A 17,069-nucleotide genomic window follows, 5' to 3' on the forward strand; every position below is an offset into this window, starting at 1 on the left:
TTGTAAATTCTGGCTGCTGCTGCCGTAGCCGGTAGCTAAGTGTGTCAGTTCTTCTCGCCTCCCTGGCCGGTGGCCAGCACATCTTCAATTTTGACTCCTCCATCACAAATCCTCCTCTGGCTGTTAAGAAAGCGAGATTGAACCGGGATACTCTGAGTCTACTAATTGCTGTGGCTGGTAAATGGCAAATCTGCTCCGTGACCCGAATCCTCGGTTCATCCTCTGGTCAGAAGAAGTTAATTGCTTCAGTCTGATCTGCGGGGGGGGGGGATCATTAGACGGACGACAAACAGGCCTCACTGCAGAACACGGAGCAGGCCGTACTAACAAATTAAGCGTTTTAAAGGTCGCAGGTCACGATTAGGGCTAGAGGAACAGTCGGATATATTGGGAGGTGTGCTCATGATGAAATCTGTAAGATAATACGGTCTAATTAAGTCGTATAGAAATATTTTCCTGATTTTGTCAGAAGAAAATATTGCAACTTCTCATCCTTTGCTTTTGTTTTTGCATTTCCTTTGTCAAGTTGCCCATTCGTTAGCTTGCTAACAGTTAGCCTGAGTGGATTTTAGATGCAAACTGTTGCCTAGCAGCAGCGTTCTCACAACTTACATGGCTTCTCATGTTGTGACCACAAGCTCAGAGATCCATTTGAAGGCAGCAACACATACATTTATATGCAAAATAAAATAGATTAAAATTAACTGATGCGTCATTTTTCAAATGTGACTAAAAAAATGCAGAGTTTGCATGTTCTAACTGTGTCTGCGTGGGTTCTCTCCGGGTACTCCGGCTTCCTCCCACCGTCCAAAGACATGCTGGTTAGGTTAATTGGTGATTCTAAATTGGCCGTAGGTGTGAATGGTTGTCTGTCTGTGTTAGCCCTGCGATAGACTGGAGACCTGTCCAGGGTGTCCCCCGCCTCTCGCCCGATGACAGCTGGGATAGGCTCCAGTTACAGAAGATGAATGTATGAATGAATTCATGCCTACCCCATAGTGTTTAGATTAGAAGACCAGAAGCTGGAGTCAAAGGCAGCTGGACTCATCTGAGTTTTCTAGAAGATGTTTCTCCACTCATCCAACTGGGTTCTCCGGTTCTAAATGACTGGGACGGGGTTCAGTTTTTTTTTTTTATTGGGAGCATCTGAGGCTGGTGGACACCTAAAACCTCCTGCCACAATACTGCACTACTGCCACTGTTGTACATAAGTTGATTTTATATATTTTATTTATTTATTTTATCTATGCTGCTTATTTTAAGTGAGAGATTCTTCTGTATGTCCTAAAAATAAAGACAACTGACAACTGAAAGTCACATAGCGGTCGACTACGGCTGTTTGAGTTTGAGCAGGAACCACTGTTTTAGATTTAGATTCAGATCACAGAACACTTCCCCGGGGGGCAATTAAAGGCACATGTGAGCAGCATGACATGGCAAACAAGACACTTACAATACACAATAGGAATGCTGTTCTATAAATGCTGGAAACTTTTCAAACCGTCCGTAGGGGATGTAAACATGACTGTATGAATAAAGGACAGTGTGTGGACAGGAGTTGCAAGGATATATATATTTAAATTTCATTAGCCTCATAGAGTAATTGCCTAAGTCATAGTTTAACGTTTTCGGAAAACAAGAAAAAACACAATTTTTACCAAACACATTGGTATTTTTTATTGATATTGTAACAGTGGCCAAAAAACGACTTAGGCAGTTATGCTATGAGGCTAACGATTTATTTATATATGATATACTATAACCTGGATGACTGAGTTGCAACTTCTGAAGACTTTTTCATGCAGTTTGTTAGCAGAGTCTTACAGAACTATTAAAAAAAAGCTTCAGAATAAGGTATAAATACATTTTTGTGGAACTAAAGTTTGCATTTCTGGGAAAATCAAACGCTTCCTGCAGCTCTGTGACTCACAAGTACTGACAGTACGTGACTGCCGTCATCTAAATGTGAAGCTGCAACCAGGAAGTGGCCAGCTTAGCTTAGCATAACAACTGGAAACATATAAACATGCAGTCTATAGTCAGAGTGAAGCTGTCAGGAAACCTGTGGAGTCTCCAGGAAACCTTTAGTCTCACCCAAGAAACAGCAGGAACATAAACCCCAATAAAGCCTCAGTGAGCTTTAGAGGCATCAGTAGGCGTCTTCTGTTTTATTTTCTGCAGTATGGATAATGTACGCAGGTGCCTTCTTTGATAAAGAAGAACGACACTTTTGGAGCAGTTCATTGTGAGTCAGACGGTGTCTAATAGAAATACTAAGCTGAACCGAGCGCTCTTTGACTTCACACCATAAAATTTTATTGGATCACGGCCCACTTTTGTACGACTGCTCCGGGGCTGGCAGGATGTAGTTGTCCACTAGAAAAGGACTTCATCTGTTCAACCTTATGCAAGACCAAGTGGAAAAAAGAGCCACTCTGACAAATCAGACATCGCGGGCCGGCGAGTGGATGTATGTGCCGGTTTTTGTCGATAACACCCTATTAAGTGGAGGGGACGTGTCAGCGGAGGAGAGGGCCTAATCCAATCAGCGGAGTAATTAAAAACACACAGCACAGCAGCCCTGATGGCTGATGGCTGCGTTGTCAGGGCCGGCATTCAGCATTTAGCACAGAGTCGGGGGGGAGTGGGGGGGCCGTAGTCACGCCAGGTCAGAGCAGCGTCCATCTCTGCAGCTGTGCTGTTACAGTCAGGAAAAGCTGCAAAGGTTCAAAAAGTGACCCGAGGCGCAATTAGCCGCCGTGTTATTGCCCACATGATGGTCACAATCCTCGCTCTCTTCTTCCAGCAGTTTTTTTTATTCATCTGCTGGTGTTGTTTCCTAATTAGTCTTCTCTTTATGGGGCTGACTCCCATCATCCTCCTCTGTCATTTAGCCCAGTTTCTCCCTTGTTAATTAACACCACCACCACCTCCTGGAATAAAAAAAGACTCCAGCCAGTGTGCAGTTGGAAAACAAACCACCAGATGTCACCCACGCCTCAGCGCCTCCAATCTGTATTTTCCTTTTTTTACGGAGCATAATGAATTTGGGTTTTGGCACAGTGTCACACCAGTGCTTGGTGCATAACAGCACAAGGAGTTATTTTAATGAGATAAGCTCAAAGTCAATTTTGCACGCGTCTGAGCAGCAGCGTCGCACGGATGCGGCGGCAACGGGACGCGTCTCCTCTGATGATACATTGCTGATGGCCTCGCTCCACGCTTGGTGCAGCTTTCCCTGCGTTAACCGGTGACTTGGCCATCCTTCTTTTCGCCTCCGAGGGCCACTCTCCATCCTCCGTGTGCAGCCGAGCATGAATCTGGGGGCTCGGGGGCGCTCTGGATGTGTGACAGGCTGCTCGGGAGAGGGGGGTAATTCCGAAGGGCAGTAGAAGTAATAGGGTAATCTATTATACAGTCCAACTCTTTCTTCCTCCTTTCTTGCAACCCCCCCCCCCCCCCCCTCCCCTGCTCCTCCTCCTCCTCCCTCGGTCTTTCTCGCTGCCTCTGCCCTTGCATCAGCATTTCATGAGGACAAATGAGAAGTAGAGTTTAACTATGCACATTTCCGTTGCCCTCCTGCAGAGCCCAGCACTTTCTCAATTAAACTGGAGTCCATCTGCCCCCGCCGATTCAGAGCTCACCCCCCGCCGAGTACAGGGGGGGAAGCTCGTACACTCAACAGACACACAGTTTCCAGGCCAGCGGTGCGTGACCACAACCACTCTGCTGTGCCATCATATATAAAACCGTCTGCCATACATATATATATATTTGACACATAGTGTGCATGAATTCAGGGAAGATGGAGTTTTTTCCCCCAATGTTCACATTTTTTGTGCACAAAAAGTGCAAAGTGCAGCTCATCCAAACAATCCGATCAGTCCATTCGTGATTAAATGTTCCTTTTGCTCTTTTCCTGCACGAACGAAACCTTTTCCACTTTTTGCTTTTGCTTTTCTTCTCTGTTTGTTACTGCTGACCCACACGGGAAGCCTTACTTTCCCCCCTCAATCAATTCTTCCAATCCCGTGCCTCATCTGTTTCCATTGTCTTCAAAGAGGTCAACTCGTGGCGACAGAGCAATTAAAAGCTCTCCGTCCTCCACCTCCTGCTCTGCCTGCGCCCCTTTCACCCCCTCCATAGCTGACATTTCCCTCCCCGGCGCTCTCCGTTTTAGTCCCACCTCCCAGAGAGACGAGGAGACAGAGAGAGAGAGAGAGAGAAAGAGAGAGAGAGAGAGCGATCACAGCCACCATCTCCTCCTCCTCCTCCTCCTCCTCCTCTTCCTCATCTTACGCTCCCTCTCCCAGCTGCCCTCTCTTCCAAGCACACGCTCTCACTCCCTTCCCTCGGATGCTGACTGGATGCAGACCGGAGGATTTCCAGCAGCTTCCTGAGTCTGTGCTCCCTCTCCTCTCCTTTCTGTGCCCCCCCACCCCATCCCCCTTCCTCCTCTTCCTCCTCCTCCTCCTCTTCCTCCTCCTCCTCCTCCTCCAACATCTGGAGCTTCTCCTCTTCTTTCTGCCTCCTCTGCTCTCCCGTTCCTTTACCACCAGGATGTGGCACTCGGTGGCTCTGCTCCTCTCTGGATTCTTTGCTTTGATCCACGGTGAGTCTGTCTGGCATCTCTCTCTCTCTCTCTCTCTCTTGTCTTTCATTCTGTTTTCAGGAATCTGATTGCAGCAGCAGCAGTATTTTATAGGATAGCAGGAGTCAAGCCAGTGTTGTTTGATCTGACTAAGAATTTAAAGTAAAAAAAAAAAAGAGAGAGACCAGAGTCCAGGAGAAGAAAAGTGAGAATCAGCTTCACCTGTTTGCTCGCTTGTTTACATCATTTTCTCCCCCTCAGTTGTGTTCTTATTTTTCTGGAGACGCATGTTTAGTTTAACTAGACGTTGGACGCCTCTGCATGAGATGGTTTAACGGGCGGACTGACGTCTAAATCTGTGCGGCGAGGCAGATGGCAGATGTCAGACACAGTGTGTGTGTGTGTGTGTGTGCGTCTCATCGCTTTTCTCTCCTCATTCCACGTCCAGACCAGCGTGCGCAGCTCCGACACAGAAAAGCGGTCGCAGATCAGTTGAATTTCAACCTACAGATCGTGGACACGACGAGCCGACGGGGCTCCGAGCAGCACGAGTCGTGTAGCTTGAAATGTAGAGGCTGACAGTGGGTGACAGAGACAGAGAGAGAAGGGGAGCGGGTGAACTTTCCCCACGGGCACGTTTCACACAAGTGCCGTGTGTGAAACGTGTTTGTTCTAGGCTAGAAGCTGTGGACAATAAAAAAGAGACAGGGAGAGGAGAGAGGAGGTAAAAGTTTCACACTATATTTTCGCAAGCTGACATCTCACAGACAAAAACATCCTGGGCTTTTCCATCACTCTGAAAGAAGCCACCTCACAGTGCATGCACATCTCTGCCCCTGCTTCCTGGGGGGGCTTGTTCCTGTCACAGCCTCAGCAGTGATACCCCTTTTAAGCAATGTAATTTCATTGTTCAGCAATGCTTCGTACATATTCTGCATCAGCTTCACCCAGCAGTTTATGCAACAGCAGACTGAGCCTAACATGTTGTTTTTGATTGCTGCACTTGGTTTGGCTGTGTCATTATCATTGTGCTGATGGAACAAGAACAAGAGCAACGTTTTAAATTGGTTTGCACGTTTGCATTCGACGTCTGATTGTGTGTGTTACCTCTGAGCTCCTCAAACTAACCTAATTAGGCGTTCATTAGTGCCAATCGTGCCCTGATAAGGTTTCCCACCATTCCTAATTAGGTTCTGATAACTAAATGTGCTCCCCGCGCCCTCTGAATATTTCTCCCGATTCCATTCGGTGTTTTTTGATATTTACGTTGAATATTTCATTCGCGCCGAGGAGCAGCGCTTTCCCCTTCCTCCGTGTTTGGCTTGCGAAGGATTAAACTATGAAAGTTAGACGTGACCAATGGCGATGAAAGATTTGCTTTACTATTTCTGCTAATTTCATCATCTTTACATTTCTGTCGTGTTCTTCTGGATGTATTTATAGATAAGCAGTGGCAGCTCCTCGAGGCTAAATCTCTTGATCAGTTTTTTCCCCCGTGAGCTTTTCTAATTGGTGTTTTTCCTTGAACGTTGCCGTCGTTTTCACAGGAAACGTACAGACGCTATACCGTGGAGTTTGTCTTGTCACGTCAGGTTTAAACGGTATTTTTCTGTCCTCCTCAGTGTCGCTGCAAGGTCCTCACCAGAGGCACCTGCTCAAGAACCTCCTGAAAGACTACAACCGGATGGAGCGGCCAGTGGGCAACGACTCCCACCCTCTCACCGTCGTCTTTTCTCTCAGTTTGATACAGATCATGGACGTGGTAGGTGTCTTCCGGCCGCTCCCAACCTCCAACCGCGCTTTTCTAAAATGCACAAGCACAAAGAGGAAGCTCTTCTTCTTCTTCTTGTGGAACAATGATAAGCTGTCATTGATATGGAAATCCGCCTAAAGAAAGAACATCAAAAATCAGTTGGAGCCGAGTCAAGCTTTCAGTTTGTTTACGCCTGAAACTGTGAAAGTGATGACGCCGGAGATTTGAGCAAATATTTGTTAATTTATTGGTAGACTTGGAGGTGCAAAGTAATGTTCAACTCTGGAATAATTCCCATGATAAGTAGCGGGATAAATAACTTTATTGTTTTGCAGGATGAGAAGAACCAGGTATTAACCTCTAATATGTGGCTGCGGATGGTAAGGACCCCTGAGGATGTTCAGTGTGATAATGAAGTTTCTAAAGATTTCTAAAATTCAGGACAAAGTAGCGTCCCTGTCCTCCTCTGAGATAGAAACTGTGTGTGTGTTACAGAGCTGGTTCGACCACTACCTGGTCTGGAACCAGACTGAACACCCTGGAGTGAAGAACCTTCGCTTCACCACAGATCAGGTCTGGACGCCAGACATCCTCCTCTACAACAGGTAAAACACACACAAACACCTCAGACACCTGCCTCTCCCTCTCACACACACACAAGTAATGTCACTTCCTTCCCTGTCCTCCCCTCAGTGCAGATGACGACTTTGACTCCACCTTTAAGACCAACGTTCTGGTGAACTCCAGTGGCTACGCCGAGTACCTGCCTCCAGGTGAGCCTCCCGACGTATCTTCATTTCCCCGAGGTGCAGCAGCAACATCTCGTTCCGCAATCTGTGCACGTCTTCCGCTGTTTGTACGCTTGCCATTAATATTTTAACCGTTATCAAACCGCATCCCTGGGTCGTCACTGTTAACGGATCCCTAGAGCTGTGAGAAACACCTAAAAATAGGTGACGCTCGCTTCCTCTGCTTCCTGTCTTAACCCAAACTCAAAACCCCGTGGAAGTCTCTGAAAGTAACGACACCCTTGGGTTTCCTCGGGTCTTTACTTTGTACTCTCTCAGTCTTTTCCTCAGACGCCACATTATAGCAGTGTCAGAGCGATTCCCTCGCGTTGGCGAGGAGGTTGAGCTGCAGCGGCCTTTTGAAGTAAAAGCGGAGCTCAAAAAGCCACCCTATCAATTCTATTCAGGGGGCATGTTTATTAATAGGCTGCCGCTGGATGCAAGCTGCTTAATGCTGGGATTTGGATCAATTAGTGGGAAGACTGAAAAGGCCATGTTCCGCTTTGGTGAAACGAGTGGAGGAGGAGGAGGAGGAGGTTTGACACATGACAGAAAAGGGAAAATGAATGAGCTGCAAATGTGACGCTGCGCACAAGCCTGGCCGCGATTTCTGAGGTGTGTTTGGGGCCGGTTATTGTCTGTAAATTAAAGGCAACAGGTCTGTGGGAGTGTGGAGCTTGACACGTGATAAATAATTCAGATGTGGAGGATCTGGAAGCGTCTGCATTACAATGCATCGTATGGCTGCAGAGGTGCAGGTGTTGGGTTAGCGGTTAACAGCAGATAAGCACGGTGTAACAGGTCTTAGCTCATGTCTGGACTGGAAGACATTTACGACAATCTTGTCTCCGAGCCTCAAAAAGGATTTATTTTTTAAGAATGAGGGAGTTTTATTTTGGGAGCTGCATGTGCTGTGAGATTGTTCCAATCTAGAAAGCTTCATAGTGACTGGAAATGTTTGAGAGGCAGGTAACAAAAATATACTGTGCATGAAGATGCATAGAGCAGAAGAGACGCGGCTACTTTTAATTAAGGCGTTTACAACACTAGTTATTATAAAGACATCATCCTCAGGAAGCGAAGGCAAAGACTTTGAGCTAGTAGCTGATTTTCAGAAAGCAAGAAGCCGAGCTGCTACTTCATTGGGCTCAACCTCTTGCTTTGAATGCAGCGTTCAACCTGCTGACCTCCTTACTCTTCTCCAACCTCTGCTTTCATTTAACTCCGAAGGCTGATTTGCATGTCGGCTCGCTCATAATGAACGTCTTTGAGAGCTTGCGAGGCGAGGCTTCACTGGCATTTCGCTTCTGCGTGTGTCTGACGGTTTTAACGAGCCGGATTATTTCAGTAATTATTTAAAGAGCTGCAGTTTCCCAACGAACACTTCAAGGTTCGTCGTGATTCTTCGTTCGGGGAGGGATACCAGCGCGGAAATGGGCCTTTATGGTTTCGTGCTCGCGAGTGCCAGTGTATTTATTTTGCATAATAAAAGTGGTAATCTGATTAGGGGACTGTTCACGGTCTCATTTTTCAGTGTCACTGTTGCGGTTCTCCTTCCATCGCTGAGGCTTAGCTAACAGCTGTGTGTGCAGGAAGAGCGCGGAAGCAGCGTTTGTTTTCAGGGGAGAATATGTGAAACCCGGGAGTGACAATACTGACATTGCTTTGTGACGGGAGGCTGTGTCTAATCTTGTCTTTGCTTTCCCTTCTTCCACAGCGGTAAGCTCTCTGTAGATGTTAATAAAATAAAAATCCTATCGCAGTGCACACTTTTGGTTGTGATGCAGCAATTTTCACACAATTCTGTAAAGAAAAAAAAAAGATATGGTGGTCTTGAAATAAGAGACTGATGCTCTCTAACAAGCAGCTCGATATTCAGGGCAGGCAGTCTGCTCGAAACAAGTGGTCCTCATCTTTCCCTTGTCACCTCTGCACATGGACACTGTAGGGGTCAATACTGTCATTTAACCAACCGGAGTTGTGGCGCTTTGACTCTCTGCCTTCTTTCCCTTCTGTCTTTTTCTCCAGGAATCTTTATGAGCACATGCAACGTAGATGTTCGCTGGTTTCCCTTCGACATCCAGAAATGCGAGCTGAAATTCGGCTCGTGGACGTACGACGGCTGGCTGCTGGACCTCCAGATGACCGACGCCGACACCTCGAGCTACATGCCCAACGGAGAGTGGGACCTAGTGGGTGAGTGGAGAGCAGCCTTCGTACGGCGTCCTCATCAAAAACATGCAGTCATAAAGCAGCAGAATTAGTTTCTCTCCTCCAGGTGTTCCCGGCACGAGAAACGAGGCCTTCTATGACTGCTGTAAGGAGCCGTACCAGGACGTGACATTTGTGATTACAATACGGCGGCGGACGCTCTACTACGCCTTGAACCTGCTCATCCCGTGCGTGCTGCTGTCCTCCATGACCCTGCTAATCTTTGTGCTGCCAGCTGACTCCGGGGAGAAGATCTCGCTGGGTGAGTAAATCAGAAACAGCTACGACAGGGGAAAGAGGTGGACAATAGAGGAGCCCCAGTGGAGTATTTTACTTTTTTGGTGGTTTCAGCCACGGATGTAAAGACAGACAGGGAACCAACAAGCTATGATCTGATGACTTAGTCTCTGGGGGCAATGGCCAACATTTTGGATCTTCTGGTGTAGCTAGCAGATATTTGGAGAAAGAGAATCCAGGTGAGGACTTTCTGGAGCTTAAAACGACTTCAGTCAAACAGTTTACGCTCATTTCAAGCTTGATTTACGCTTGTGCAACGGATCTATGCAGAACCTACGCATGTGTCCCGCGCTGTTGTAAGCGTTTGTTTCGCTGGTGTGTCAGCGTCGTTCTGCAGTCACGCCACGAAAACACTGATTCATGCTGTGACTTCCATGCTACACTGTTGAGTTTCTTTCATGTGATTCAGACAATGGCGCAGAAAAAAAAAAATAGAACACGTCAGAGTAGATGTCGTGTAGGAGGCAGAAGGAGTCTGCAGTCTCACTGAGAGATGCGGCTAAAGAAATGCCTTTCAGACCAGTCGCAGCTGTAGTCGTCTGCGTCACCTCAATGGGTAGCTATATTTCTGGGGAGGTGCACGTCAGGCTACGGCATCTTACCAACGGCGTAGTTCCGGCACAGAAACATAAATCCAGCCAAAGGATTGAAAACCACAACAAAACAGCTCCATTTCTCTCCACACAGACTGTTTACCTGCATGCAACAAAAGCCTACTCAAACCAGTTGATACGACTAAAGGCTCTTTTAGAGTACTGCGGGGCTAGACACCGTAACTTGCGCACGTAGCCTGCGCCAGTCTGGCTCGCGTTGTAAAAACGCCACCCAAACACTAGTTGGCGCTGGGTCTTTTTTGCCAGTCGGGTTAATTTTTGTTTCCACTTCCTGCTTCACTTTCAACAATGGCGACTGAAACTTTCACCGAAATTTCGCCAAAGACGAGTCATACAAATGTCCTTTCCTCGATGTGTTCCATCTTTATTGATTCCAAACAATCGATTCAAAAATTGCGGAGATGGAGAAGCAGCTGGAAATACTAAAACGGAAACATGCTACTATCAAGCGGACCAATCACAGCTCTTGCGGTCTGCGTTACGTCAGCTATGGCGTTAGGGTCTGGGTCTAGGGTCGTAGCTTCTAGTCTAAACCACCTATAAATCTACAAACAGAAACCAAAAAGCTTCCAGTGCCAAAATCTTGTCCATTGCCTACAGATTCTGTTTATAGTAGCATGAATCCATGTGTGCCCAAGAGAGACGGGGGACACAAGACAAACTGCAAGAGTCGAGACATTTAAAAGGAAAAATATAATTTGCAAATGTTATCAGAGAAAGGTTCAACAGGGCACCTTTAAAGGAGACTGATATGAAATGTATACGTATCTGTAACTATTTCTATTTCTGTATTCTTACTGTATTTTTTAATAATGCTGCTCAACATCAAGGCTCACGAACAAACAAAACCTCCTACTCGAGTGCTCTCATGCTCCTGGGTGTGAATACACAAGTTCGTAGCTCTCCTGAAGAAGATGCTCGCAACAAGCAAACCGCCCAGCGAAGGTTAAAAAAAAAAACTAGAGACCGCGGGGGGGCCTATACGAAGGTTAGAGACGCGAGAGTGGAGAAGGATTACAGGATAAAATAGAAAGATGAGAAATGCCAGGAGGAGGAACAGAGAGCGATGGGTGTGGGGAAGGTGGCAGGGAGATAAAAGAGACAGGAGAGGAATTCGAAAAGGATGAGAGGGGACAGCACAGAAAAGAGAGACAGAGAGAGGGGGAGGACGGATGAGGAGGGGAAGGCGGGAGACGACCAAATCGCACATTAACAGGAAGAAGGAGAGAGAAAGGAAGCGAAGCCGCGACCGATTATTTTAATATCAGCCTGTTTTGAGATGAATGACGCTCATCTCATCGGGGCATTAAAGCCACCAGACTTAAAATTAGAATGGAAATAATTAGGCAACTAATATTTGATGAGTGATAAATAATTTCAGCAAGTTTTAAAGCAAAAAAATTGCTGAAATCATTTATCTGCTTTCTCAGATGTGAGATTTTATTTTTTTTATCACTTCAAATGAATTATTTGAGAAAAAACATAAATCTAAATGTCTCACCTTTGATTTTGTGACATTATAATCGGCGTTTTACGTTATTTCTTAATTTCTTATAGACAACAACTAACTGATTTTGGAGAAAATTAAAACAAGGTACCAGATCTGACCTTCTAAACCTTGAAATGTGAATAAAATCCGTCTATAGATGTTATTCGGCTTGGGTCTGAGCGGGAGGAAACCCAGAGGGAAGCCACAACAGAATTGTCAAAGCATATCCTTAACCTCAATACAAGATGCATTACGCAGCATTTCTCTGCAGGGGGAAAAAATGCTAAGCCTTACACACACGGCCAATTAACCTATTGATGTAATTAAGGCTAGTGAATTGATTTGGGGTGGGGGGGGAGCTTACACACTGCCTTCCAGGAAAATACTCTGTCACTTCGCTTGATGGAGGAGACACAGGGACCAAGTGGCTTTGGCCTAAAGGGTGAGGGGAGCATGCTTTTAGAAGGAGTCAGTGTCATTTCTGAGAAAAAAGCCCACAACCACATTTTTAATCTATTCCGAGATCTTCAAACAGCAATCATATTTTATCCATGAGTGTAATTGAATGCTCCTGAATGGGGACAGCTATGCCAGCAAAGCACTCCTTAAATTCTCTCTGTTAGAGAAGTGAGACAAAATATAGTGCGTAGGTGAATAAATGAAGACGAGGTGTGTGCTCGCATGCACACAGAGGGAGTCTGGACGACTTAAAAAAATGCTTTTTTTTTTTTTTTTTTGCTGCAGAGGTAGAAAATGTCAAAAAGTAATTCACTGTCTGAGCATTAGCCGAGCCATTTACATAAATCGAAGCTGATCTCGTCCTGACCATTTATCAAAAACACCAAACACACTAATGTAGTTTCTCGCAAGAGGACGTGGTGACTCGGGGGAGGAGGCTGAACCACAATCATCGATCGCCAAACAAAATGTAGTTAAATCATTAGGTTCTATCTGTCTGTCTGTCTTCAGGTATCACCGTCTTGCTGTCTCTCACTGTTTTCATGTTGCTGGTGGCGGAGATCATGCCAGCCACGTCTGACTCCGTCCCTCTCATAGGTAGGTGGAAGTTTGTGTGTGTTTGTCATGCCCACGCGAGCCACTTAACTGGACGGCTAATTAAAACCTGCTGCCATTACGTATTGTCAATAAGAAATCGAGCATGTTTTGCCCATCAATCAATATCAATCAATGTTTTTTCTCTACAGACTGCACCACAGACTGAATATAAAAGATGGACGTGGCCACAGTTAGGTCATCAGTTTGTTTGTAGGGTAGTGTTTGAAGCTGGCATTCAGCTGTCGCCATCTTGTTTTTCTTTTGGAACCAGAAGTGACCATATTTGAGCGAGAATGAGGAGCTGGGGCCGAGCAAGGGGTGAATCTAACTCAGAACCAAACATACCTCTCTTTGATCCCAGTGTTTTAATGTTAAACACTTCTGATTTTTTTTTGGAGCCAGCACCTAAAAAAACAATCAGCGGTAGCGCACATTAGCGTTAGCATCTTCACTTTTTCAAACGCAGCAGCTGCTTCCATCTTTTGTTTAGATACAGTCTGTGTTCTGTACAGTGAGAATTAGCTTCTAGCTGAGCAATGGTGGCTTGAAAGTTACAACGCACATCATGTCCTTTATCTTATGTTGCTAGCATGCTAACATTTGCTGACAGGTCGCAAATAAAACTAATTTGACACCAACTTAGGGCTGTAAATATCTACACAAAACATCATGGCAATCCACTAAATAGTTGAGATTTCTCAGTCTGAGCCTAAGCAGCAAACCCAAGGACCACCGTTAGCGGCACGCAGTTAGCCACATTTAACGCAGAGGCATTGACAGACAACCCTCTCAGTCCAGACACAACTCAGTCACAACATACCGCCACAAAGCGGCCGAGTTGCAATTTGACAAAAAGATAAATAAATATGGAACAGAATTTATTATAGCCACCTGCTCTCCTTAAAATTTAATTGGCTAAATTGATAGCGGGCACACTGCTGGAAAATATGTTTAGTGAGGTAAGACTGCAGCCAGAGACAGATGCAAGGCCATCTTTGCCTAAAGACACAAATCCTGGTCATTAAAAACCTGAGGGGAAAGAAAAAAAAAAAAAATGCAGAGTCATAATCATCGGAGTGCTGCTAACGGCATCATTTTGTTTGATGATTTTTACCAACACAATACACAGTATAAAAAGAGGAGGTAGTAGTGTCGTTATGGAGATTCACCTTCAAGAGAAGAAACTGAAGCCTTTATTGTTGTTCTTGTTCCTTAGAAATGATCATGCCACTGACCTCGAAGTGTTTTAAACAGAAGTAAAGTATCTTTAGGATCACAATTCATAGAGTTTTGTTGGCGCGTGTGCCACATCTGAGTCTGCTGTGTCCACTGTCTTAACGCCGAAACGTACAGTGACTTTAAAATGAAATACTGTCCCATGCTCTGCTCCTGCCAGGTCAGTACTTTGCCAGTATAATGATCATCGTTGGGATGTCAGTCGTCGCCACTGTGGTGGTTCTGCAGTATCATCACCACGATCCAAACGGAGGGAACATGCCGAAATGGGTGAGGCTGAGCTTGCGCGGCTTATCGTGACCTCGGACTCATTAACAGTTATATGCTTTGGTCTCGATGTTCCAGATCTGATTTATTCCCTTTGTTAATGCCAGCTGCAGCTTCGGTTTCATTCTCCTGCTCCGCCATTCTAAATAACATTTCATCTGCTTGTTAGTGCTACCTGCGCTCCTCTGCCAGTTTCCTCTCTCTTTTTATTCTCTGACTTCCTCTGCTGTGACTCATCCGGCAGTGTCAGTCTGCCTGAGTGTGTTCATCAAACCCCTCGCCACAGACTTCAGCTGGAGTGCATTTCAAAGCACTCTGGCTATGTGGGTGGATTCGATTTGGCTCATTCCTTATTTTTTATTTTTTTTCCTTGCCTTCTGTTTAATTTAAAAAAAGAAAAAAAAGTCTTTTCACAAAAGATTAGCTCTTATATGAAAGTATCTAAAATACAGAAAGCTCGGAAAAATGATAACTTCTTGATTTATGTTTTGGCGGCGGAGAAAAATTGACAAGCCTGCAATTATTGATGTATGTAAGTGGCTCAGTTGTATGAGAGCGCAGATGCTGTATGTATTGATGGATCGCAAGGACATTCTGTTGATGAATGGCCTGTTCGGACGGTCCAACGGCCAATTAACAAGCAAATTGATGTGGTTCAGATGAGGGCATCGAACCGGTTCATAATTAGCCTCCAGCGCAGACAAAAACAACATCAACAGCGTACCAGCAACAGGGACTGTTACCTGTTAGCCAGTGAGCACGCTCGGTGGAGACTAATTGAGCAGTCATCTGGACATTAGCTTCTCATTAGATGCCAGACACCCATCTGGACGCTGTTCAGCCAATATGCCCTTCCAGGGGGACATGTAGTCTTTTTTTTTTACAAGGGAGAAGCAATGCGAGGATAATACAGAGCAGACTAGACGATTGTGCTGCTAACCGTCTCTTTATCTTAATGCTGTAGTTTACTGAAACATTACTCCAAGCTTATTACAGTCACAAAACGGCAATCGGACAGTCGATCTCAATAATTCCACAGTTTGAATTTAACGCTGCCGCTGTGAGTTTCCTCTCTGAAATCCAGTTAAAGAAAACAGAAAATAAAATTCTTCTTTGCCTCAGGCGCTTCAGCTTTGTGTCCCTGGCGAGGATGTTGTACTTATACAGGTGCAGCTGCGATTTGAAAACATTAGCGCGAGGATGGAAACATAGCCAACATCAGTCTCCAACAAATGACGCTATTAGCCCAGCTTGACTGATGAAGTTGGCTGCTCTGCTGCTTTCTTTAGCGTCTTTAAATGCTTTCATGCCCAGCTACTCCCTGTCCTCCACGCCTTACATATGCGTCTTTTTCTCTACAGGTGCAGCTCGTTTTGTTGCAGTGGGTAGCGTGGTTCTTGCGTATGAAGCGGCCCGGGGAGAATGACGACCCGGAGCGGCCCCCGTGCGCTCCCCACTTGCGGCGCTGCTCTTCGGGCTCGCAGAGCGGGAGCATCCCCAACCCGCCAGACCCCACGCTTCACCCGCTGCACCCGCAGAACCTGGCTCCTCTCCAAACGGGGCCCCTTCACGCGGGGCACCCTCACCTCCACGCTCAGTCCAGCACTAACAACAACGGGAACCTTCTGTACATGGGCTACCAGAGCATGGAGGACCCTTCGATGCTCTCAGAGACCATTCAGAGGAATAACATCGCCGCCGGGCCTCCACGCGTGGCAGGAAGCCCGCCGCCGCATCTACCGTCTCAGTTCTGCAGCTCCCCACCACCGCCTACTCCTAATATGGATACTGTAGGGTGTCCTAGCACTGTCCTCCAGCGGCGGGGGCTTCGGAGGTGGACCGGGAGGCTGCTCGACTGCGGGGATAGGAGACCCCCAGCTACAGGCTATCCTGGAGGAAGTGCGCTACATGGCAGACCGTTTCCGGGAGCAGGATGAGACTGAGAGCATGGCTGACCAGTGGAAATTTGCAGGCGCTGTGATCGATCGCCTGTGTCTGGTGGCATTTAGCGTTTTCAACATCATCTGCACCATCTCAATCCTCATGTCGGCTCCCAACTTCGTGGAGGCTGTTTCAAAGGACTTTGTTTGAGAGCAAAGAGGAAAGAAAAAAAAAAACAGACGAGAAGCGAGAAGTAAAGGACGAAGGGAATTAAATACAGGATAAAGGATACAGGATAAAGGATGGAGCGGGCCCCCGATCCAAGGAAACACAATTTCCAGCAAACTGTAAGGCTCCGTGATTGTGATTGCAATGAACTGGGAAATAGAAAAAAAAAATGGTTTTCTTTGCAATACATTCTGTTTTGTAACTGAAAAATAAGAAGAAAACAGACGAAGAAGGGGATACGGAGTGAGGTTAAAACGAGATTAGGGTGAGCAGGGTGCTTTATCAGATTCTTGACAAGGTGAAATGGATTCTTGTGGTTAATTCAAAGACTTTCCTCATAAATGAAGGGGAAAGAGGAGCTAGAAAGGGCTAAAGAAAGAGAGGATTATGAGTCCGACGCAACCGGCAAGAAAGCTCTTAAAGAAAGGGAGAAATCCAGAGAGAAAAGAGAGAGACGGGGACAGATAAATGAGACAGACATTTGACTGTTTATTTCGTCGAGGAGGGAAGACAGCCAGTCACTCCTACATGTTGAGAGAATACTGCATCATTTAGAGTGATGTGAGGATGGGAAGGCTGGGAGGGAGGCGAGAAAAAGAGAGTTTTGCAAGGACAAACAACAAAGAGGAGTCGCGAAGGAACAAGACTCCATCCCCCG

The 17,069-nt window shown here is 46.1% G+C and overlaps 2 protein-coding genes across 2 annotated transcripts in view; one reads left to right on the plus strand and one right to left on the minus strand.

The window, feature by feature from the left end:
- The window catches only part of snx27a (sorting nexin 27a), a 46,379-nt gene that overhangs the window by 2,181 nt on the left and 27,129 nt on the right, over positions 1-17,069 (minus strand). The window lies entirely within an intron of this gene.
- chrna11 (cholinergic receptor, nicotinic, alpha 11) lies at positions 4,561-16,393 on the plus strand (the record flags this gene model as incomplete). Its single annotated transcript, XM_084563927.1, is given in 11 exon segments — positions 4,561-4,612; positions 6,214-6,353; positions 6,680-6,724; positions 6,840-6,949; positions 7,038-7,117; positions 9,161-9,328; positions 9,411-9,605; positions 12,713-12,799; positions 14,196-14,305; positions 15,664-16,113; positions 16,115-16,393. Coding segments are annotated over 11 exon segments (1,716 nt in total).

Source organism: Chelon labrosus (genome assembly GCF_963514085.1).
Source record: "Chelon labrosus genome assembly, chromosome: 16".
Classification (NCBI taxonomy): domain Eukaryota; kingdom Metazoa; phylum Chordata; class Actinopteri; order Mugiliformes; family Mugilidae; genus Chelon; species Chelon labrosus.